The sequence below is a fragment of the Neomonachus schauinslandi genome, chromosome 3 (assembly GCF_002201575.2).
Source record: "Neomonachus schauinslandi chromosome 3, ASM220157v2, whole genome shotgun sequence".
Lineage (NCBI taxonomy): Eukaryota > Metazoa > Chordata > Mammalia > Carnivora > Phocidae > Neomonachus > Neomonachus schauinslandi.
This window is the reverse complement of record NC_058405.1, coordinates 59006481-59032095: the sequence shown is the minus strand read 5'-3', so window position 1 is coordinate 59032095 and position 25615 is coordinate 59006481. Positions and strand designations below refer to the sequence as shown.

At 38.0% G+C, this 25615-nt stretch overlaps 2 protein-coding genes across 3 annotated transcripts in view; both read right to left on the bottom strand.

Moving 5' to 3' along the window:
• Positions 1 to 10046, bottom strand: part of PHF11 (PHD finger protein 11) — a 28987-nt gene extending 18941 nt beyond the window's left edge. The window contains 2 exon segments of the mRNA XM_044913558.1: positions 2531 to 2652; positions 9913 to 10046. Coding sequence (XP_044769493.1) covers positions 2531 to 2652; positions 9913 to 10006 — 216 coding nt within the window. The 5' untranslated portion in view covers positions 10007 to 10046.
• Positions 10047 to 12373: 2327 nt separating this feature from the next.
• Positions 12374 to 25615, bottom strand: part of SETDB2 (SET domain bifurcated histone lysine methyltransferase 2) — a 55968-nt gene continuing 42726 nt past the window's right edge. The window contains exons 8-15 of one of the 2 annotated variants that reach the window (XM_044913556.1): positions 25236 to 25352; positions 24319 to 24488; positions 22005 to 22221; positions 21401 to 21500; positions 19868 to 19961; positions 16473 to 16813; positions 14221 to 14309; positions 12374 to 13625 (exon numbers count right to left, since the gene is read on the bottom strand). In XM_044913556.1, coding sequence (XP_044769491.1) covers positions 13508 to 13625; positions 14221 to 14309; positions 16473 to 16813; positions 19868 to 19961; positions 21401 to 21500; positions 22005 to 22221; positions 24319 to 24488; positions 25236 to 25352 — 1246 coding nt within the window. In that variant the 3' untranslated portion in view covers positions 12374 to 13507. The remainder of the gene's footprint in view (positions 13626 to 14220; positions 14310 to 16472; positions 16814 to 19867; positions 19962 to 21400; positions 21501 to 22004; positions 22222 to 24318; positions 24489 to 25235; positions 25353 to 25615) is intronic. The other variant, XM_044913557.1, reaches the window with a different exon arrangement.

The window sequence follows — 25615 nt, the reverse complement described above, 5'->3', positions numbered from 1 at the left end:
GGAATATTACTCAGTCATAAAAAAGAATGGTATCTTGCCATTTGCAACAACATGGATGGACCTGGAGGGTATCATGCTATGTGAAATGTCAGAGAAAGACAAATACCATATGATTTCACTTATATATGGAAACTAAAAATAAGTGAACAAACAAAAAAAGCAGAAACAGACCCATAAACAGAAAATAAACTGGTGGTTGTCAGAGAGGAGGGTGGGAGGGCATGGGCAAAAAGGGTGAAAGGAAATGGGGGGGGGTATAAGGCTTCCCGTCATGGAATGAGTAAGTCACAGGGATGAAAGGCACATCATAGGGAATATAGCCAATGGTACTGGAACAGCACTACATGGAGACAGACTGCGGTGAGCACAGCATGATGTATAGAGTAGAATTACTCAATATGTTTACACCTGAAACATGTAACATTGTGTGTCAACCACACTTCAACTTTTTTTATACTTCAGTTATTTTTTTAAGGTATTAGGAAAAGATAATGAAAAAAAAAAGACCCAGGAAATAGCTTAACCCAAAGTTTTACACCTCTACAGGAAAAAAATTATTGAACACTTCTGAAATTCATAAAAGAAGACATGAATCACTGAAGACAGACTCTGTTAATGGACAGAAATACTCATATCATTTTTTCCCAAATTTATCTATAAATTCAATAGAATTCCAGTTAAAATTCCAATAGGAATTTGTATAAAACCTTGTAAGCTGATCCCAAAATTCAAAGCACCGAAAAATAGCCATGGCTTATCATAAAATCATAGTAATTAAGACAATGTTGTACCAGCTCAGGGAGAGACAAAGTGACCAATGGAACAGAAGAGAGCCAGAAACAGATCTGTGCACAAATATTATATTGTTAGCACACTGGAAGAGTGAGGGTTCTAGAAGTAAGCAGCTTGGGTAAGAATCCTGGCTCAGGCACTTACAGCTGTGTGACCTTGGGCAAGTGTCTTAACTTCTCTGTACCTCAGTTGTTTCATCTTTAGTTTGGGCATAATAATGATACCTACCTTTTGGGGTTGTCGTAAGGATTAATAGTTTAATACAGCTTAAGCTCCCAGAACAATACCTTACACCTGGTGAATACTGAATAATAATTATAGTTATCATTATCACTACAAATCAATGAGAAAAGAACAGATTAGTCAATAAATAATGCTGGGAAAAGTGGTTAATCATGTAAAAAAAAAAAAAAAAAAGGAGATGCCTACTTTACAGAGTAGTCCAAATAAATTCTGGTTGGATTAAGAAACTAAATGAGAAAAGCCAAATTTTAAAATTTGGGGGAAAAAAGATAGAACCTTAGTAAAGGAAAAAACTTCTTAGGGGAAAAATCCTACAAATTATAAAGGAAAGTAACGATGAATTTAACTACATTATAAACCTCTGACAGGAAACACCACAAGTTAAAAGCCAACATATATAATAAAGCATAGAATCTATTTATATACATATATAAATACATGTAAGGAAAATCAATATCTTAAAGACAAAATGCAGTTGATGAACACAAGTCACAGAAGCGAGAAACAGAACTGTGCATAAGCCCAGCCAAATGAGGCACAATCGCACTAATAATCTAGGAATGCAAACAAGACACCGTTTCACATCCATCAGAGAGGAAAAAATTAAAATTTCATAATATCACATGTGGCAAGGAAAAAGAGGAACGAATTCTGAAACAATGTGAAAGTCAAACTTGGTGCAATCCTTTTGGAGAGCAATGTGGCACATACAGTGAGGTGCAAAACGCTCCCTCTGTGCCCAGCAATTTAGCTCTGTGCCCTACACCCGAGAAATCCTCCCATGAATTAGGAGACCTATACAAAGCTGTTCATGACAGCTGGTTAGTTACATGAAAAAAAGTGGAAAAACCTAAGAGTTCATTCACACGAGAATAGTTTAGTAGTGATGGTCACAAAATGGAATTCTATAACATTTAAAATTAAGGACTTAAGAGTTAAATTTATCACATGGATAAATCTCAATAGCCACAGAATTTGATTGAAATTCTACAAACTCCAAGAACATGTAAAACAATATCATATCTTGTTATAAGCACTTAAATACACACAGTGGGAACATAAAATCAAAAACACAAGATAATAAACACCAAATCCGTGAGGGCAATTATATCTCGAGGGATGGTGGGAGGGGAACAGAGAGAATTAGAGAGCCCTTAACTATCTGTGTTTTATTTCCTTTAAAAAAGAAAGTCAAAGTAAACCAAATATAGTATGATTCTACAAATCTGGATGCAATGTCTATGGGTATTGGTTATATTTGAAATATCTCAATATCTTCCAAGAAGCTTCTTGATCATAATTGTATTTGATCAGTTATAAAGCTAAAATGTAATCATAAGATCTGAAACAGTTTAAAAAGTTAGAAAAATATGCTCCCCAAGTCCCCACTTAGAAGCCCAAATCATGGCCAACTCGTCATTCTGTCTCCAAAGTACATTTACCTATTTTGGTATGTCCTTCCCTAAAAGGACTCATGTGTTTTCAAGTAACTTACCAAACAATTTTCATGAGCAGCTATATTCTCTGATTGTGCAAAGTATAGGACACTATACTCGATGTCTTTGGGGCAGAGTGCACATGTCCTTTTTTCCATCTTTTCTGCAACCTGAAAGACACCTATAAGTAACATCCCTTATGAGAAATGGAAAAGTGAAACTTCTTGGTCTCCGTAATTCCTCCACCAGTCTTAAAGTAGAAGGCAGGGCACTTGTTCATATGAGAGATTCTCAACTCCCAGAGAGGAAAAAAAAATTGGTACCCAAGTGGAAAAGCAACTTACTGTGTATTTCTTAAATGGTTTAATACAAGGAGGGACAAGAATTAATGAATTTATTTAAAATGTCTAAACATGAGGAGAACTTTATTCAAGAAACACAACCAGGGGGCACCTGGCTGGCTCAGTCACAAGAGCATGAGACTCTTGATCTGGGAGTCCTGAGTTTGAACCCCATGTTGGGTATAGAGATTACTTAAATAAATAAATATGCTTAAAAAAAAGGGAAAGAAACACAACCAGGAATTTAAATACAAATCTCTCAAAACACTGCCTTGGCAATACTAAGCTCTCAATAATTATTATTATTGTCAATACAAATCAACAAGAAAACAATGATGTGCTCAAGAAATAGTGCTCTGGTTAACTGTCTGTAAAAAAAGTTTTAGATCTCTGTCATACTATATTCAAAAATAAATTTTGAGTGAATTAAAGAAGTAAATGAGCAAGGTGCTTTAATTTAAATGCACTTTAATCTAGCATTATAAGTTAGGAGAGAAAGATACATAAAGGCAGGAAATCAATTTTCTTTTTTTTAAAAGAAATGTATAGAAGAAAGGAGAGGAACCTAAGAGAAGGAGAGCTAGGAAGAAAAGGAAAGAGAGGGAAAAAGAAGCCATCTGTTCCTACAACCTCACTGGGCATGTCAGTGAGGGGTAACCTTCTCTAACTTACTAGTTTGCTATTAATTTAGCCATAAGTATCCATTTAACAACTTGTTTGCCCTTTCCAATGCTTATCCTCTTATTGATCTGGTTTTCTGTAGAACACAATTCTGCTTTTAATCTTCAACTTTTAGTTTTGAAGCAAAGATTTATTTTACCATTTAATGGTGAGAGTTTTAAATTTAGATGAGTTTAACCACTTAAAGGGTTCCTAAAAGTTTTTTGTTATCCAAAAGTATAAGATCTCTTGGTGTCTCTGAAATTAGATCTGCACTTGGAGCAGAAGACTGCACTTTGGAGCAGCATTTATCTCACATTCAGAAATTAATTAATTTCTGATTCCTGGATTTGGGTCCTGCCTAGTAGGGATACAAATTTGTAGTCCCTCTGCTCCCCACCAACCACGAAAAAGGGAGAGACTGAGAGAAAAACCCTCAGATGAAATGAGACAGGCCAGCTGCTTCTTTTCATTCATTTCAAACCAGCACCAATTTGGGAACACCTCCTGTAGGACAGTAATTTTGCTGGGCACTCTAGACCAGTGCTGTCCAATGGAAACTGTAATGTGAGCCACAAATGTGAGCCACAGCTGAAAAATTTCTAGGGGCCTCATGAAAAAAAGCAAAAAGAAACAGGTGAAATTAATTTTAAGAACATGCTTTATTCAACCAAATATATCCACAATATGATACTTTCACCATTTAATCAACATAAAAATTAATTCATTCTTCAGTACGGAGTCTTTGAAACCCAGTGCACTTTGCACCTATAGTGTGTCTTAACTGAATAAACCACATTTTATTTTATTATGTTAGTCACCATACATTACATCATTAGTTTTTGATGTAGTGTTCCATGATTCATTGTTTGTGCATAACACCCAGTGCTCCATGCAGAACGTGCCCTCCTCAATAACCATCACCAGGCTAACCCATCCCCCCACCCCCCTCCCCTCTAGAACCCTCAGTTTGTTTCTCAGAGTCCATAGTCTCTCATGGTTCGTCTCCCCCTCTGATTTCCCCCCATTCGTTTTTCCCTTCTTTCTCCTAATGTCCTCCATGCTATTCCTTATGAAATAAACCACATTTTTAAGTGCTCCACAGCCATGTGTAGGGAGTGGCTATTGTAGGGAACAGCATAGCAGAGGATCTAAAGAAATAGGAGACAGAACTGTTGCCTACAAGAAGCTAACAAAATAACAGAATAAATACCATAAAGTAACATAACTGCTGGGTGGAAAATACCATACATGTTATGGATCCAGGGGAGGAAGCGCTCCCTGTGGGAGTGAGTGTTGTCAAGGACATGGGCCTTGAGCTGCTACAATCTGGAGACAGAGAGAAAGGGGAGGGTGGTTGGGAGGGACTGAAGACATAAGCAGCGATGTGGGAAAAGGCCAAGAGGTTTGACTAGGAGGCAGAAAACTAGCCAGGCTGAAGGGGAGAGTCTGTGCAGAGGGAGCTGGAAAAGAATTTGAGAAACAGATGGTGAAAGACTATCAGGAAGGATTTTGGAGCAGGGGAAAACATGATGAAAGAGTTGTTTTAATCAGCTAAACTTCAATAAAAAATGAAAAATAAAAACACAGCGTGGAGTAAAAAAGGATATTACAAAGCTGTCAAACAAAGAGATAATCAATGTGTATGCTTTTCTTGGTCTAAATAAATAATTCAAATTATGGGGGAAAGAAAAGAGTTGTTTCAAGTTTGATTTCAATACATGGAGAGAAATACAATGCTCCTGAGTAGGAAGACTGAACATTATAATACTGTCAGTTCTTCCCCAAACAAGTTTTAGGTTTAATATCATTTCAATTTAAATCCCAAGAAGGTTAAAGAACTTGAGGGGGGGGAGATTATTTGGAGGAATAAATGGGTATGGACTGTGAAGAAAACTTTGAAAAAAAAAATACCTGGGTATCTGCCTACCTGATTTAAAACCATATTATAAAGATAAAATAGGACAGAAGAGTAGATGACTACATCAAAAGAAAGGACAACAAAGTGCAGAGAGAAGTAGAACATAATCTATAATTATGAATTTAACATACCATAAGGTGGCATTTGCATTTCTTCTGTGGCACTAATGTCCTCAGCCCATTTTCTATTAGGTTATTCACTATTTTCTTCTTGATTTATGAGCTTGTTATGTATTCAGGATGACCCTTTATTAGTTATATAGAGGTCTTTTAACTTTATTTATAATGTTCTATGATATACAGAATGTTTAAATGTTTTATTTGATGAAATATCAATCTTTCATTTTATGGTTTCTACTCTTGGGTGAAGGAGACATAACTTAGAAAACACCTCTATTTTCTTCTAAAATGTTATTTTTTATATTAAATATTAATGTGAAATTTATTTTATTATAAAGTATGTGATGAGGATCTAACTTATTTTCATAGTGGTTAGCCATGGATTTAAATCTCCTTTTCATATACTTAATTATTACATATGTTTGGGTTTGTTTTTGTACATCTATTTTGTTCCATTGATCACTTCCTCCTCCAATACCACACTTTATAATTTTCAAAGCTTTAGAATATATATTAATATTTGACAACATAATACCCCATCCTAGATGAAAATGGGAAAAAAATCCCAATATTTTATTCACCTCAGGGCCAAAATCTATTTTGATAAAATACTGTATTCTTATTTTAAAGAACACACAAACTGGACATGAAAATTTGTAAAGCATAGGCAAAAAAAAAAAAAAAAAAGCACCAGACAAGAGGATGGAATAAAAATCCCTAATAAAATAATATGATAACATTTGATAGGCATGCAATGCTTCTTGTTGTATAAGAGCTAGACATTTTTGCACGGTGTTACCCTTTCCTTGTGCAAAAGCAGGGTGTTCAGACAGGTATACTGTATCTGGCTGAGCTGTCAGGCTGCAGATACCTGAGTATGGCCCCCTGTGTTTGTTCTGGGGACTCTGCCCTTCTGAGTTGCACTCCCAAGTCCACAGGCTTCTAGGGTTTTGGCACCTGGGAATAAGGTGGTGGTAGCAACACTGCTGCCTTCTGACCTAGAGTGTTTTTTCCCCTGCTGATGGACAGAAACCCAAAGTGAGACACACAGGCTCCCCTTAATGGCTTTTCCTTGGTAAAACATCTCCTCATCATAGTTTCATAAAAGGTCTTGGCTCTTCTAACTTACTCATTCTTCCAGACTGGAGGATGCACAGAACTCTCTGCAGTTGGGGGAATCACATTAGAGGCTTTTACATAGACAGATGTCCCCCACTATCTGAACTCTTGCTACTCATTATCTGAAACTCCTGGACCATATACATTTGGATAACTGATATTCCTCACCTTCAGAATTCAGGAACTGTATAGATTCAGACAGTGAAGGACAGGTGTATTATGGGGGCTGGAACATTTTAGGGAAGAGTCCATTGGTCTCTATCAGCAGCTGACACCAAAAGTAATGAAGAACAGCAGGGCTCCCCATGGTCCTTCTACTGTGTCCAGTAGACCTAAGGACTCACAGAGACTGATCTAACAAGAATTCTCAAAAAATGAAACTGGTAGCCAAGAAAAGTTCTACAGAATGAAGCTGCAGAAAAATGACAGCCCAGGAACACATGAACTATGACTAACTCAACCAACACAGTGAATCTTGGGTCTCTCCAGGTCCACCTCCACCAGGTAAGGGATTGCTAAGGCCACAGCCTCTGCAGAGGTATCAGGGGTATCTTCCAAATGTTCCTCTTCCCAGATATGGTCCTAAAGCCCACGAGACAAGGGCAATCCAGTCAGAGGACAGAATCTGGAGTAGCCAGATAGGACAGCCAAGAAATACATTTCACCATTAAATGAGTGGATGATGGAATGAGAGTCACTAATCTTATAATTCCATTTACAATCCCCTTCTGATAGGGTATGATTTATGTTCTGGACTGGCAATCAATTTATGATGCTGGCTTGGAAATTTCTCTTCTTTGCTCAACTTAATTTTTATTGCAGCTTACTATTTTAGTTCTTCCATTAGATATCAGATAAGTGGGAGAAGTCAGTTCTTTCACTGAGTCCAGTGACTGCACACCTGAAATGGATAAAGACCAAAACAGAAGAGTAGTAGACATAACCTAGAGGCTTGGTAATGAACTTGGAAAATAAATGGCTTCATCAGATTGTCCCTGGATGTTGTGACTGGATATAACTTTGGGAGAAGTGTGTGAGTATGTATTTGGGAGAGCCAGAAAACATTACTGGGGACAGCTTTAGAATGTATAAACAGGGATAAGGATGTGTGTGTTGCAGGAGAGGAGTGGTGGATAGCCAAGGAGTAGGACGTTCAGTGGACTTCTTTAGAATTACCTAACTTACAGTCACACACAGGGATGATCCTCAGCAGACATGTTTGTACTATGGGACTTCATTTCCCTAGGCACAGCTGACAGTCCCATAGGATGTACCTGCCCAACTCTCAGATATACAGAGTTCAGAATAGAAGATTTTAGTTCAGATTGGGCTGGTTTCCCTCCTGTGAAAGACCTTCTCCATCACCAAGAGAATAGAAGCCAAGCTCCTTAGTGGTACATACCAGCCCATCCATCCCTTCAACAAATTCTTAGTAAGAACCTATTATGCACTGTTTTAGGCACTACAAATAAAACAGAGAATGGGATCAGAGTTTCACCTCTTAAGGAACTTACATTCTAGTAGTAGAAACAGACAAGTATTTCTCCTGCTAGCAGTAAGTGCTATGAAAAAAATTAGAGCAGGGAAAGGAGGTAGAGAGTCATGAGGGTGGTGGGGTGCTTTCTTAAATAGGATGGGCATGCAAAGCTGTGGAGGATACATTTGAGAGAGACTTGAATTATGGTGGGGAAGTGAGAAATGGGAGGCAAAAAGAAAGACCCCAAGGCAGGGACAGGTTTGAGGGCTTAGCTGACCCACAAGGCAGTGAGGGGCAGCAGAGTCATCCAGATGGGCAGGGACAGGATCAGATCAGGACACAGGGTGCACTGTAGGCCACAGTAAAGAGATTATTTTGAAGGTGATGAGAGACTATTGAAGGGCTCTGAGTAGGAGAATCACATTTGCTTTTTGTTTTTAAAGATCATTTTGGCTGCTGTGCAGCCTTGTCTGTATGAGACGTTAGAGTAGGAGCCAGACTAATACTCTGGGCAGGAGATGATGGTGCATTGCATGGTAGTACAGGTGAGAAGTGGTCAGGCTCAAGATATATTCTAAAAACAGAACTGATTGGTCTGACTGCATTAGATGGGAAGTGAAGAAGAAAGAGAGGCACTGAGGGCAGTGCCAAAGGTATTGGCCTGAGCAACTGGATGAATGGAAGGGGGAAGGCTGGTGGTTGAACAGGTTTGGAACATGTGGGTATATGCAGGGAAATGAGAATTCTCTTTGGGACATATTCAGTTTGAGATCATTCTAGGCATTTATGGAGTTGGTTATACCAGTCTGGAGTTTGGGGAAAAGATCAGGATAGAACCTCATCTCCAATAACATTCTATAGATAACACTAGCTGAATGAAAACATGCAACTGCTTGACTTGTGGTTGCCAACTGACATTTTGTGGCTGGTGCCTTTTTGTCTCATCACCTCTGTATGCCAACACCCTTTCACCCTTTCTACCTCTGGTTGACTCTTGTCCTTTAAAACTTAGGGCATCTTTGCCTCCATAAAGCTTTCCCTAAACACCAGGCTGAGTTAGGAACCCCTCAGTTGAGCCTTTGTGGTTCTTACCAGGTCATATGCAAGCTGCCTTTCAATTCTCTAAGGCGGGGTCTTCCTAACTCATCTCTGTATCCCCAGTATCTAGTCCTGAGCCTGCCACACAGTAGGGAGCTCTACACCTATTTGAGTGAAGGGAAGGTGCAGACTCACAAGACTGTTGCCTTATTCACAGAGAGGGCCGTTGAGGATTTGAACTACTAAATGGAAAGGAGTGGATGGTTCCCTAAGAGTCACATTCTCTGCGAGAACTTTGCCAACTGCTTCCTGACACCCACTTCTTTTCAGGAAGGGGTCCACCTCCCTTCCTACTTCTCCCATGCCATTTCTCTGGCAACAGTCTTAGGAGTGGGTGGACTGCACGCGGAGAGTAAACCCACCCGAGTTGATGTCGACTTCCCTTGATGCCTCTATTCCCAGTGGTGTAGGACAGTAGCAACGGGCGGTCCATCAGCAGTGGGAGAGGTAAGCGGAAGACACACCATCGCACGGGAAGCTCTAGGTAGCGGTCTGGGAGCAGAGCCCCCGTGGAACTGCCCCCAGGGCCGCTGGAGGTGAATGCAGACTAACCCCGCTCGCTCGCCAGCGCTGCCTCAGGGGCTCAGAAGGCGGGTGGGGGTGGAGGGCAGCAGCCAGCGAGCAGGCCCCGGACCCGCCCTGCGGTTGCCGGGACACTGCACCCCTGCCACAGCGCACGCGCGCGATGCGCTCGGGCGGTACTCACCGGTGGGGTGGGGGAGCTGGTGCTGGGCCTCCAGGGCCTCGGACCGGCTGGCTCCGTGGGCTGACTTGGCCATGGAAGACGACACTTGGTCCATGGCTGCAACCTCAGCGGGTGCTCGGTGGCTGCGCGCAGCGCCTGCACTCCCGGAAGTTCACGGGCAGCTGCAGTTTCGTTTTCGTAAAAGCTACGATGACCGATTTCCCCTGCCTAGGGGAAGTTCTGAGCAAGAGACATGTAAGGTTTGCAGACGGAGTTTTCATTCAAATAGGAGCTCGCATCTTCTACAGATCTGAGTCTGATTTTTTTTAATTTGCAGGCGATCCCCACTTTTCCTCTCCAGATGGGGAGGAAAGGTGGCCCAAACCCCTGGGATCAGCTGGAGAATTGATTGCTCTTCTGAGGGATTACTCGTTTCTTCTAAAAATTGTATAACACCAAATTTGGCCTAAATAGGTATGTCATAAACGTAGGCAGAATTAACCAACTGTAATTCCAGTTGCGAGTCGCAAATCTTTATTTAGCACCCATGGGGTACACAGCACCATACAAGACGAGGTTTTCAGTGCATGTAACAAAATATACATGTAGAGAACACAAATGCATATAATTACAGATAAAAAAAAAGTTTTGGAAAAGAAGCATATAATGGTGGTTTGCTGAGGAATTAAAGGAAAACCTTGCATTTTGAGGTTTTATTATTATTATTTTTTGCATTTTGAGGTTTAAAGGGAAGAGAGGCAAACTGGGGATAGTAGAAAAGAGAATATGTAAAAAGATAGCTTGGATAGTCTTGACAAATATAAAAATGGATTACAGAAGAATGGAGCTCAAAGGGGAAATAAGAACACACTCTGGCAGCCCCGTTTTTGCCCTTCAATCAGCCAAACAAAGCCCTAAAAGAGACAATTAGAGACTGATAGCTCAGCTCTGTTATGATGTGACACCTGAAGAGACCCATCTCCCACTCTCAGCTTTCAATCTCAGCCTTTTATAGTGTTCTACTCTTATGTGTAGACTGCCAAGATCACAAACTGAGGAAAGCCTATAACATGAAAAACAAAGACCAAAGGATACATACAGGGAAAACAGGAAATAAACCTTCGAAGTCACAAAATATGCAGGAAGAATATAGATATGAATGCGTGTGTACACATCATGGTATTTTCAAAGAGATAAGATACTACAGACATGAACCCAAAACAGGATGCTGTTAAAGAAATCCAGAGAAGAAAAGAGAGCTCTAGAAATGAAGAATATGAGACCAGAAAAAATAAAGCACAACTGACATATTGGAAGATTTAAATTGAGAAAATCTCCCAGAAAGTACAGCAAAAAGATAGCTGAAAATAAAGAGAAAATTTGGGGCACGTGGCTGGCTCAGTTGGAACAGCATGCAACTTTTGATCTCAGGGTTGTAAGTTTGAGCCCCACATTGGGTGTAGAGATTAAATAAGTAAACTTGAAAAAAAAAAATCACAACTCTAAAAAAAAGAGAGAGAAAAGAAATTTAGAGAGCCAACCCTGGAAGTCTAACATCTGAATAACAAGAGTTCTATAAAGAAAGAAAGAATGAACACATGAAGAATCACTAAAGAAATGGTTCAAGATAATTTCCCTGAAGGACAAAGATTTCAGATTGAAAGATCCCACCAAACACCCAGGATGAAGGATGCAAATGGACCTTACCAGAAACAGAACACTGGACAAAGATAATTCTGTCAGCTTCAAGAGAGATAAAAACTGGTCATATATACGAAGATAAGGAAGAGAATGACATCTGACTTTAGTAGTCACCATGGAAGCCAGAAAGGAGGCCACTTTCAGATTTCATAGCAGCAGCACTGGAAGCTAGCAGAAGCCTTCAAAATTGTGTATGGAGGTTACTCAAGAATTCTATACACTGAAAAAATAGCAACCAAGTTAAGTGTAAGGGTAAAATAACATGTTCAAACATGCAAGTTCTCAAAATATTTACCTCTCAATTTTCCTTTTCAAAAACAACTGGAAGATGTCCTTCACCAATATGTGGGAGAAAACCAAGGAAAAGGGAAATAATGGAATTTAACTGGAAACAGATCTGACATAAGAGAGACAAAGGGAATCTCTAGGACATTGATGGAGGGTGACAGCTGTGAAACAGATCAAGATGTCAGGATTTATGTACAAAAATATTTCCCATACTTATCAAGTATCTTCACTTTCAGTGTACTGCCTAAAATTTCTACATCTTTACTGCAAATAAATGGACTTAACTTTCCTCATCTTAACAGGCTATTAGGTTATAACTTTTTGCTCCTTTTCCTAGTTCATCGGTTTCCCTTTCTCTAAAACAATCTCAAGTTAAATTTTCATCTAGTTCAATATTTTTAAGCAATTAAATTGGGTCCAAACTTAGAACAGAGTTTTATTTGAACAGTAACCAAACTAAACCCAGAATCGAGTATAGAAAAAAAGAAAGAAAAAAGACATAAAACTTCTCAAAAGCCAGAACTACTTTTAATTAAATACTTCTTTTTGAGCTAGTATTCCTCTTCTGGTTCCAAGGGGGAAGTTCCTGGCAGCCAAATGTAAAACTTTGTTATGGATAAAATTAGTTTTGACACCTGGAGATTCCTAGTCCCTTTTCCACTCCATGATCAGGGCTGGGTAACCTATAGCAGAGTATTACTCCCTTTTTCTCCACAAATGCAATCTGCACATCATACCCAGGAGAATCCAAGAAGCTGTTCCAGACTTTACAAACTCAGTGGAATTGCTTTGTTTTATTAAGTGAAATTCTTGCCCAGCACAATCCCTTCTGGAGGGCCTAAATAAGCCAAGTCTGACTAGTTTCTAAGTTTTCTTATGGCTCTCCTCTACCTAGAACAAAAATATTCCAATTCCTCTGGGTTTTTATTCCCTCTTTTCTTGTCTATGTTTGCTGGAGTAGTAAGGAGAATCTGTGGAAAAGAAGTTCCATCTCAAAGAATTTGCCAAAACCCTCCCAATAGGAGAGCTTCTCCCTCTTAGCAGTCAAGTGGTTTGATGAGACAGAGTTGCATGCAGCCAGAGCTTCTCCAACTAGTGTTAAAATACTTGGAAGTAATATGCGTAAAGTTAGTTCTTACATATTCTTCAGGCTGTGTTGCCCACCTATGGCTCATAATGGTAAATTATTTGCCAAGAATTAAGCATAAATTTTGTAGGTAAAGATGTGAAATTTGGCCCTTTGGGGGCATGAACTCAAAGATAATAATCACAAAAGTAAATAAGAACAATTGAATTCTATTGTAACATTTGTTTCTCTTAATATATAATTTACAAATAAGTTACAAACTGTATAATGGTATTTCATATAAAATATACACTTCATCCCACTTGTGTAAAGTTGAACAGCAGAAAGAATAAAGAGATAGCCTATGCATATGAAAATGTCCTTATTTTGTTCCTAGCATTTCTAAGTCATACAAACGAATTCCCTGACAAGGGTAAACTGAGAAGAATTCTCTTGATGGATCACAGCCCAGGTTAATTCCACTGATGACTGAAGGTTCTCCTGCATGGCTCTAATTGCAGCGCGATAAGCTAATCTCATCAATAGGCATTAGCTAAAGATTTATAATATTTTCTTCCTACACTTATTAACCCCACATTGGCAGAGGATTTCTTTCTCAGGCATAGTCCCAGCTTCATACCCATAATCCCATGTTAGTTCTGTTCTTGCTTTCACATACCTAGAAAGTAGAAATTAAAAAGCAAACATAAATTACTCTGAGTAACTACCAAATGAACCAAACTTGATTATATCGGTTTATTAACATCACTACAAATCTTCAAAAATCTGGTTTATTCTAACACCCCCCAGTTAGGAATGCTCTTTTATTAAGAATAATCATTTGAGTTTTATTTCAAATCTACCAAAATCCTAAGTAAGAAACTTGTCAATATCCAGGAGAAAGGAAGTGTTTTGCACACAGTGGAACCCAGTGATGTGATGACATCTGTGGTATGAGGCCTGTGGTGTGATAGCTGGAGGCAGTTCTGACTTACAGGAGATGTAGCATTCTACATCATTTCTTCCCTGAACTGAACTGGGTCAGAACTACCATCCTTAGTCCTTTCAGGAATTCTCACAGGAAATAAGGACTGAAATTTTAGCTGTTTAAAATTTTATTGACTAGGAACAGTTTGGGATAAATGAATATTCTAGGGTAGCAGATATTAGGGGCCATCACACATATTTTTTTTTATCACACATATTTTAAAAATATTTTTCTATTGTTATTTTTCACAATCTCAAAATTAAATCACATAAAAGAAATTTCAAACCTGTTGGTGAAGAACGCCACCAGTGGAAAATTCCTGTCACGTGTTTCTACAAAAACATTCTGTACCAAAAGATTTGGGCAACAACTATGCTGTTAAAACAAATACATAAACACAGAGGTTAGATATAGTAAAGAGTTTGATACTTTGTTTTTGAAACATTAAAATACCATTCTGTTTCTAACACGTCTCACTTATTTTTGTTTCTTTCCCTTTTTTGCTGACCTATATTGTAAAATATCATAAAGTGTAATTTTTTAATAGTAGGAACTCAATCAGAAAAGCCCTCTTCTGACATTCTTATCTTGCTGGTAGAAATGCAAAATGGTACAACTTCTATAGAAGATAATTTGTCAATTTTATCATTATTATAAATGCATTTATCCTTTGATTCAGCAATCTTATATCTGGGAATGTATTCCACGGATATATACGTACATGTATCTATGTGTTTGATTATTCATTAAGCACTGTTTTTTTTAATTTTAATTTTTTTAAAAGATTTTATTTATTTATTTGACAGAGAGAGATAGTGAGAGCAGGAACACAAGCAGGGGGAGTGGGAGAGGGAGAAGCAGGCCTCTCACCGAGCACGGAGCCCGATGTGGGGCTCGATCCCAGGACCCGGGGAACATGACCTGAGCTGAAGTAGATGCTTAACGACTGAACCACCCAGGCGCCGCAAGCACTGTTTTTAATAGTAAAACATTACTGTTCTAAACATTGTTTAGAAACAACCCAAATGTCTATCCAAAGAAGATTGGTTAAATAAACTCTGGTATATCTCTATGCAGCTGTAAACAAAAACAAACACAAAATGAGGCGCTCTCTCTGTGTACTGATATGGAAAGATCCCCAGAGTATATTGTTAATTTAAAAAGCAAGGCACAGAACAGTGAATATAATATGCTTTTATGTAAGAAAGGGGGGAAATAAGTATATATATTCACTTATATAGAAACACTATACTTATACACTATACTTAAACACTTACAAAGAAACACTATAAGAATACACAAAAAGTAATAAAAATGATTTTACTATATAGAGAGTGGAGTGGGGACAAGGTGAATAGAGGCACAGTTATTTTTTAGGGTATTTTTTTTTAACAGAAGAAAAAAGATTAATACGAAGAATGTATGTGACTGAGTTTTACACCATTGTCAAACAGACCCTCCAGAAAGGGGACATATGTAAGCAATTGATGTCTCTGCTGAACATAACCATTAGTTATCCTTATTCAAGGCTTTTAACATGATACTATTTTATCCAATTACCACCATTCCAATATTGTTGTCTATTGGCCACTAGCACCCATCTCCACACATTCATCTATGCCAAATTCATAAAGGGACCAAATCCCAGCAATACTCCTTGAACATGCCTGCCACCATTCAATTTCAATGATAACTTCCTGTCCATACATTTTTTTCAGTTGGGCTGGTAACCTTTACTCATCTACCATGAGTAGAGGCAGGCTTGGAGCTACCTTGAAACAGAATTTTGTTCAGCTGTATGTATGTATTCTGTATGGCTTTTTATTTCATGTATTCATTTTATTTTTATTTTTAAATCATGAATGTATTTTCTATGTAAAAAAACAGAAAGAAGAAAGGAAGGAAAGAAGGAAAAAAAGAAAGGAGAGAAAGAAAAGAAAGAAAGAAAAAAAGGAAGAAAGAAAAAGTGAAAGTCATACAACATAACTGACAGGAAATAAAGCCACGACAGTCCTTTGCTGGGGATCCTTCTTTAATGGCTCTCCAGACATGTTTAATGGCTCTTGACATGTTTGGCAATAGTGTAGAAGTAGTCAAAGTGGAATAAAGAATAGCAGCTGGGGGACAGAAGAAGAAAGGAAAGGATTCTATTTCTTGTTAACCAAGTATCCTCCCAACTAGGAGAAAAAGAAACAAACCAAATAAACAGATCACCTAGCAAGGAAAAAGTTCTTTGTTTTTAAAGATTTTCTGACTTCGGGGGGGGGGGGGGGATGGATATTAAGGAGGGCACTTGTGATGTGCACTAGGTTTTGTATGTTAAGTGATGAATCCTAAATTCTACATCTGAGACTAATATTGCACTGTATGTTAACTGGAATTTAAATAAAAATTTGAAAAAGAGAAAAAATTTTCTGACTTCAGAATCTTTTTCTCTTCTGATAGCAGGTGAATTACATGACTGCACATAAATTTCAAACCATTCAAAGCAGCACAGAAAAATAGTTTAGAAATGTGAATCTCAGCCCATATACTCACATTAAGGAAGCGGCCCACATTCCCTTCTTTTGTGGCATCCAATAAAAACACGTTCCCTTTATTAAACTTCTTTAGAGAATCAGGTGAAATATTCTTGGTTTCACTTGGGAACTCTTTTTCACAAAAGACTTGATGGTTTTGATATGCTGGAGATCTTTCCTCTTGGGGCTTTTGCATTTGAGCCTTGAACTCCTTTGTAATACTCTGTTTATCCAATGTGGCTGCTTGGTTACATCTGCCTCCTGATGGAGTTTCTTCTCTACATTTAGTTATATCTATCACATCTGATTCAATCTGCAGATTGTCTTCAGAGTCTTTAACTTGGTAGGAGCTTGAATCCTCTAATAAATATTTTGGAAGGAAGTGTCAGCAAATATACTTGGCTGATCAATAGTCCTGTGATTAACATACTAATTAAATGCTAGTTGCTTTAATTATTGCTAATCCTTACAATGTATGAAGGTAGATAGTACTCCAATTTTACAAATGAAAACTGAGCCTCTGAGAGGGTAAGAGATTCACCTGACCTGTAATATAATGATAAGTGGGGTAAGAAACCCAGAAGAGTCTCAAATGTTTGAGAGAAATCTGGCTCCAGGTCTGCCTTCTTTCTACTCCCTTTTTACGAATGTACCTATTGCCTCCTGTCACTACTATATTTAATCTCTACTCCTCATAAACTTACCTCTCTTCAACTCTGGAATCTGCATTTAAGTATATTCTTTTTTTTTTATTTTATTTTATTTTATTTATTTATTTGACAGAGAGAGACACAGCGACAGAGGGAACACAAGGCAGAGGGAGTGGGAGAGGGAGAAGCAGGCTTCCCGCGGAGCAGGAAGCCCGATGCGGGGCTTGATCCCAGGACCCATTTAAGTATATTCTAAACACTTGTAACAGAGTAGGTATTTAGGGAGTACTCTAGGCCTTTAGGACACCAATGAACGGCCTGAGAAGACCCTCTTGGCGTCACCCTCAACAAGTCCCAAGAGTAATAACTGTATTGCTATGGGTTTTGCACACATTAGTATTTGAAGGTTTTGCTAGATGACCATTCAATATTTATACTTTTACAAACAATAATACTTTAGAATAAGATGAACTGCCTTAATCATTTTTCTTATCCAATAATGGAAATAATTTTTTAGGATATTCAGAAGTGTAAATGCTTGTCAAATGGAGTAAGTAAAATCATTTATTTTTATTTTATTTTATTTTATATTTTAAAAGATTTTATTTATTTGAGAGAGAGAATGAAGAGAGCACAAGAGGGGGGAGGGTCAGAGGGAGAAGCGGACTCCCCGCTGAGCAGGGAACCCGATGCGGGACTCGATCCTGGGACTCCAGGATCATGACCTGAGCCGAAGGCAGTCGCTTAACCAACTGAGCCACCCAGGCGCCCCAAATCATTTATTTTTAAAAAGTCAATTGTGCCACCTACCTTAGTGGCACAAAGAAATTGTATTTCTCTTAATGTTCTTGATCTAATCATTACTGCTACTGCCTGCTGTTCCTACATGTTCTCATATTTTAATTATGGGTTACTTTGAACCATAATAGTACATAACTGATTTTTGTAGTGTCTGACACACACACACACACACACACACACACACAGAGTAGCAGTTAATGAAAATAACAAAAGAACCAAAAGCAAGAGTACTCATTATGGCTCATATGCATTAAATGGTGAAGGAAATCAGAGTATGTCATGCCAAAATATGCTTCCTTGACATAAGAATTATTTTAAGCTAAGAGTGATTAAGTAGCCTATGCAGGAAAAGTTCTTTGCTTTCCCCCATCTGTTTAAAAGCAGTACATAAATTTACAAAGGTGTCCTCCCTCCTCCTACCAGGAAGGACAAAAGTTACAACCAGCAACAGGTTTAGACCTTGATTAGCCCGGAAATCAAACCAGAGGAATCTACATAAAAACTTTACTAACTAGCCTTTATCCACTATTGGTTTCTCATATTTTACCTTCCCACAATATGCTGCCCCTGGAGACTCAAGGTCCTTTTCCTTTGTCTTGTCACTCCTCTAAAAATTTATTGTTCTTTGGCAAAGATGCTAGATAAGTCAGAGTTCTAAGCTACTTCTTTTTTTTTTTTAAGATTTTACTTTTGAGTAATCTCCAAACCCAACTGGCCTCGAACTCACAACCCCAAAGATCAAGAGTCACATGCCCCACTGACTGAGCCAGCCAGGCACCCCTCTAAGCTACTTCTTTATATTATTCATCTCTGAGTACTCCCATGTGTTACATACGTGATATACATGGTAATGGTGATACATGGTAATAAATTTCTGCTTGTTTTTCTCTTGTCAATCTGTCAGTCTAATTTACAAGGCCCCAGCTGGATAACCTAAGATGGGTAGAAGAGGAGATTTTTCCTTCCCTTTGATGATGAAATAATTATAATACATAAATGCCCTTTCTGATAGACCTTTTCTGTCAAGCAGCTGCCTTGCTCCCCAGCCTCAATCTCCATCCTTTAAGACCAGGTGAGGAGTTGGGGATACAGATGCAAAGAAACTCTAAAGGAGAAGAGACAATGGCTCAGTTATTCAAAAAGGGTCATCTCTCAGCAGTATCTCCCCAGTGAGGGATATTATGAAATGCAAAAGTACCAAAATCCAGGTTTGTCAAGTTGTAACATGAACTACTGTAAGACTGGTAACACTGAAAGACAAGCACTCAGAATAGCAATATTTTTGCTTTTTGCTGAGCATCCCTACAGCACTGTTGGCTGGAGTACTGCAGAATGATGTATCTTAATTTTAAAGGAGCCCCTAACAAAGAGTTAGGAAATGGCTGCTTTGGACAATGCTTCCAAAGCCACACGTAACACTGTGGACCATGTGGACTCAGAGTTGTCTATCCTACTCCTTCCTGCAATGCCTCAGGGTCACTGTTGGCGTATAGACCAAGGGTTGGCAAACTACTTCTGCAAGGGGCCAAATAGTATTTTAGGCTTTGTGGGCCATATAGTCTCTGTTGTGACTATTCAGCTCTGCTGACATAATGTGAAAGTCATCAGAGATTAATATGTAAATTAATGAGTGTGGCTATGCTCCAATAAAATTTTGTTTATGGACACCAAAATATAATTTCATATAATTTTTAAGTGTCACAATATATTATTCATCTTCTCATTTTTTTAAGTTATTTAAAAATGTAAAAATTATCTTAGCTCATGGGCCATACATAAACAGATGGTGGGCCAGATCTGGTCCACAAATTGTAGTTTGTCAACCTCTGATCTACATAAGTAATAACTTTTATAATGAATGCAGCTTGTTTGTTCTAAGTCTGAGAAAATAAGCCACAGGTATTGAACGAGACAGACAAAAAGGCAGAAGAGGGAGGCTATCACAGAGTGAAACAAAGCCTACTTTTCATTTCCTTGGCTTTGGAGTTCAGATGCACTTGGGCTGGTTTAAATCCATCATTATCTTCTGAGGTGACAGACTCTGAGGAAGCAAATCCCTTAAAAGAGAACAGGTAAGATGTCTTTATTTTCTAGGTCAGGAAAAATAATTTAATGTAGCAGTTAGACGTCTTTCGTCAAGTGTCAATCTGGCTGTAGATACCACATTAGTTTTGGAAGCCTCAAAGCTGATACCATAAGGAATCTCTGGAGCGATGGAGCCCTTTTGGCTGTGTTCTACTTCTAGGCACTTTAGTAAGTCACATATTAAAGACTTTATTTATCAAGACTGTCAAGACATTCTTTAGGCATTAAAATTTAAAATAAAATTCAAAGACATCTGTATCCCTCAATTTTGATACCATATTATGAATTTGGCTTCAACTATAAGATGTGCAAAGATAAAAGCACACTTTAGCTATAGTTTTTACTTCAAAGAGAAGGTTAAAGGAGTTGCCTGTCTTAATGAGTTGTATACATGGCAATCACTTTATATGTTAATAACTTTTAAAAAGGTGATAAGCTTAACACCACACTTGGCACTCAACTAACTGTTCAACTAGTGTTGACCATTATTATTATTATTATTATCATTATTATTATTCAAGTTACTTAAATGGTCAACATTTATTGAGCACTTGGGTGTCAAGCATTGTGCTACACAAAGTTTCTGAAGCTTATCTCATTTAATCCTCTTAACTCTGAGATAGATACTATATTATCCTCATTTTACAGATAAAGGAATGTAGACGTGGAGATGTCACCCAGGTGGAAAGCCCAGAGCTGGAGGTCAAACCCAGTTCTATGTGGTCTGATGGCCTAACCTTTTCATAATTACATGATCCTGAGGAGATACTTACTGTATGTACATTACTAGGCAGAGGGCAAATATTTGCACATCACCTAGGGCAGAGTTTTTATTTCTCATCTACAAGCCCTACTGTGAACTATCTTTATGTCTTCCTCTGTTCTTTTTCCTGCATCTTTCTTTGCTTCCAAGTTATAGTCTCTGACTAGTTATTTTTCTCAGTACAGACTGAAAAGTATACCTTCAGAGGCTATCATGTAAAATGGTGTTTTCTGGATGATTCTTTCATTAGGCTGTGTCTCTTCTTTCTCTTACATCTCTCAACCTTATCTCCTTAACCTGAATTACTCCATCTTTTTTCTTATTATGTATCACTATCAACTCTGGAACACTTTAGCTTTTCTATAAATTCTCAGAACTGGATAGCTCTCAGTTTCAGTGGAACACATTGTCAGATCATGACCAACACTCTCCTTATGTATCTAAGTTGGGAACATGCCAATGACCATGGAGAACACTAAGTAAATAAAACATGGTCCTAACACTTCAAGAGTACGCCCATTCCAAAATAATGAAAGAAACCCTACATTATTAAGTTACACAAACAATTGGAGCTAAAGTAAAAGACAGAAAGTTAAGATCACAGTTAATGTTCTCAGAAGGGCCCCATCTACATTTTGCAGTTTTTACCATCCTTTTCCCATTGCGTTGAATAATGGCTGTCTTCACTTTAGGACTTCTAATGACTGAATGATACTGAATTCTTGAAATATTGTTACATTTCATTTCTCTGAAAAGGAAAAAAAAAGTTATTCTATATATCACTAAAAATTCTCTTTATTGGACCTTGAAATATAGATATCACTGTTATGTAAGTATCCATTAGAAATTAATCTAATACACCTACGCTTATCCCCCACTAAAGAAGGAAATATATTTTAAAGTCAATCATTTTTGAAGTATGTTTAGAAAATAATCTGTGAAAAGGTTTGTAAATAAGATGCTAGAAAATAAAAAGGACAGCAAAAGTTATGACATCCATAAAGACTCTGATTAAAGGCATAAGTCTTTTAAAGGTAAAACTCCAGAAATGGAACACAGGAAATTAAGTATGTTGGCTAGCTTTTAAAATATAAGCATTCTAGATTTCTCAGAGTTAAACTTACAACCGTGAAGCAAGCCGATATATAGGAGATACATAGGAGTTCGGGGGAGGGTGAGTAAGAAACAAAGAGAACCATTCTTAATCAATAATACAGATCAATCTTGATTGGGTTCCTAATATCTTACTTACATAACAGGCTCTTTTAAATTATTATTGAACGTAGGGAGACACTCCTCAGTCTCAGCACTTCTATGTGTTTCCAGTTTTAATGGGATAACTTCAACCTCACAATCTGCAACTTCTATTTTCCTCTTTTTTGAAAACATATTTTTCATAATATTCTCTTCTTTTCCATTTTCATCAATAGCATCAGGTTTCTCAGTGTTAGATCTGCTTAGTAATCTTCCTAAAAGAAAAAAAGTAAGAGTTTAATAAGACAAAATATAATTGCTAAGCAACAGAAGAACATCTCTATTCTGCTCCATTACTAAAGAACTCTATGAAATGTACCATATTTCTATAATGAAAATAAACACAATAACTCATCCTAGGAAACTCTTGTAAGAAACTATAAACAAAACACCAGTAAGAGATTTCATATCTTCCAGTATATGAGAAAAAACACTGACCACCTAAAAAAAGCATTTGTCTGTTCTGGTATAAAATGAAAGAGAACAGATTTAGCTACAATAATAAAAATAAAATCAGAATGGATTCTAGAAAATTAGAGAGGTGAACTCCACTCTTTTTATTTTTTAAAGATTTTATTTATTGGGGCGCTTGGATGGCTCAGTTGGTTAAGTGTCTGCCTTCAGCTTAGGTCACGATCCCAGGGTCCTGGGATTGGGCCCTGTGTTGGGCTCTCTACTCGGTGGGGAGCCTGCTTCTCCCTCCCCCCTCTGCCTGACGCCCCCCCTGCTTGTACTCTGTCAAATTAAAAAAAAAAAAATTATTTATTTGAGAGACAGAGAAAGTGAGCACAAGCAGGGAGAGGGAGGGAGAGAGGGAGAAGAAGACACCCCGCTGAGAAGGGAGTCTAATGTGGGGCTCAATCCCAGTACCCTGGGATCATGACCTGAGCAGAAGGCTGATGCTTAACAGACTGAGCCACCTAGGCACCCCGTGGTGAACTCCACTCTTAAGACTGCAGCTTTTGTGTCTAGTTAAAATGCTTTATCAGTTAAAACTTATATATTTTTTAGGGGTGCCTGGGTGGCTCAGTCAGTTAAGCATCTGCCTTCGGCTCAAGTCCTGATCCCAGGGTCCTGGGATCGAGCCCCATGTTGGGCTCCCTGCTCAGTGGGGAGTCTGCTTCTCTCTCTCCCTCTGCTCCTTCCCCTCCCCCCACCCCCACTCCTGCTCTCTCTCAAATAAAATCTTTAAAAAAAAAAAACACATTTTTTAATAAAGTGACCTATTTAAATCTGAGGTAATATGTGCCTATTGTTCTCATATTAAGTTCTAGTGTAATATTAAATCTTAAAGTTTATGCATTTTCTTTTAAGGGACCCAAAACTATAGTGACCAAGTCAAAATTAGCAGCTGAATCAGAGAGATACCTTAGGTACATTTTCTAGTAATGCAGACAAAGCCAATGAGACTTCCTGGACACCATGTGGCTCCTTATATAAGGCAGGTGACTTTCATCAAAGAGTGATTTTGAGAAATAGGAGAGATGAATGTGTAGGCAAATTGTGTAGTATGTGACAGGGATCCAAGTGCGGCTGTTATGAATTATATGAATTCTTGCTCTCACTGAAGTGAACCTGGAATTTCAGATAAGGATAGTTGCTCTGGTTCTGCTGCCTTGCTGCCAAGACTTGGTCCAGCACAATTCCTTTAGACTGGCTCCAGAGCCATGCTTCCTCAACCTTTCTCATTTCATGATGCACACAGGAAGTGAGGATTTTTACCTGATACTCCGGGGTAAATGGCTGAGACCACTAAGACTGATGTGTCTGGCCTACGGGTTGTGACCAGAAAAAATCACTAATGGCACAACTATAAAACACTGGTTGGGAAGTTTTGCTTAGAGCATGAGCAACTCTCTCGAGTCCCTGAAATGGAGGGAGCTGCTTAAAAGATCACTGCCTGAATCATCCTGTACAGGTATTTATTACAGACTTAACTTGTTAAATTCTAAGAGTTCAAATTATTGAACAAGATAGTCTTTGATTGATAATCTTTACCCTAGCAAGTCAGTCATTTAGTTTTCTTATTCAAAAAGTCTTCTTAACTTATCCTAAAGCATCTGTAGCCATGGAGACAAGAAAAAAATATGCCTCACACAATAACCCAAGTTCTACCATTGAGACTTTCTTTTCTGGAATATCCGGTGTCTCCTCATCACATCACTGGAAGTGCTCAACTTCCCAGTCACTTGCCCCCCTCTGATGCTCCTCCTCTATATTGTTGCTCCTGTCCTTACTATAAATCTAGTAAGATGGAGATTCAGGAATGCAGATCTTACTATAGTAATCTGAATAATGAACCTTTGCTTTACCTGAATAAATGCAAACAAATGTCCCTCTGTCAATGTCATCTAGGCAGCGTACTCCCCATCCCTTCTTCTCAGTTTTGAAGACCTGTAGCCTCACTTGAGGTCCATGCTGGACAACTCGGTTTTGACACATTCGTCGATTACACTTGCACAACAGGCTGCATTCATAAATGCTGTCAATAAAATATGCAAGAAAAAAACCCAATCAGATATCCTAAACTAAAAGCAAAAGCAGTTTATACTGCTACCTCACTAATAATTACCACAGGAGGCCGACTAAGTGTGAAGGCTCCTAGACTCCCTGGATTCTCATCATAGCTCCAGCCATTTACTAACTGTGTGATGTTGGATGAGTTATCAATTTTCCATTTTTTAATGTGGGGATATATAATTGTACCTATCTTGTAGGGTTTTTTCATGATTAAATGAGTCAGTATTTACAAGGTGCTTAAGGCTATGCCTGGCACATAATATATGTTAGCTTTTAAAAAGTGTCTGGTAATGTCTAGGAAAGGAATGTCTAGGAAGAAAGCTTTTCTGTTTCTATGTATCTTTTAATAACAATTTTGAAAGTTTGAAAATTCCCAATTCTTAGATGAGTTTTGCAAATTATATTTCCTAATAGGGAAATTATATTTCCTAGCTGCCCAAAGTCTAACCCTAGTGGGTAAGAGGCAGACTCAAAGCAGATAGGTGTTTAAGTACACTCTGCATGCTACGTGTGTGCTGACTTACATTTCTTTTTTTTCTGACTTCCATTTCCAAGAACAATATATAAGTTTGGTTTTTTTATTCCTTAACACAGATTTCTGGTATAAAAATTAATATTTAATGATATCTATAAGACTACAGACCACAACAATAAAGTACCCACCTTCAAAAATACAAACACCCTGCAACAAATCCTCAAGGTATCTTACCCAGTAGGTATTTGTCTCTGTAGTCTTTTATATTTATATCCAGTGGTTATTTTATTACTTGACAAGGGGCAAGTCTTGGCATTCCTCGCTGTCAGCTGAAGACATGCACATTTTGTTCTAAAAGGAAAGCAATGGATGGAGAAGTTAGAATAAAAAAGTACCAACTTAAGAGAGTCTTGATAAAAATGTAAATGATATAGTAAAGGATGCAATTGTATTTAGAACAGTCACTTAGCTGATGGACAGTTGGACTTCTTCCCTAACAGAATAGGTCTCTTTAAAAGACAAAATCTACCAAAAATTTGTCAACAATTATAAACTGCCCTATACCTCTATTTACTCATGAAATACTTAAATATATGAGTTTTAATTTTTTTAAA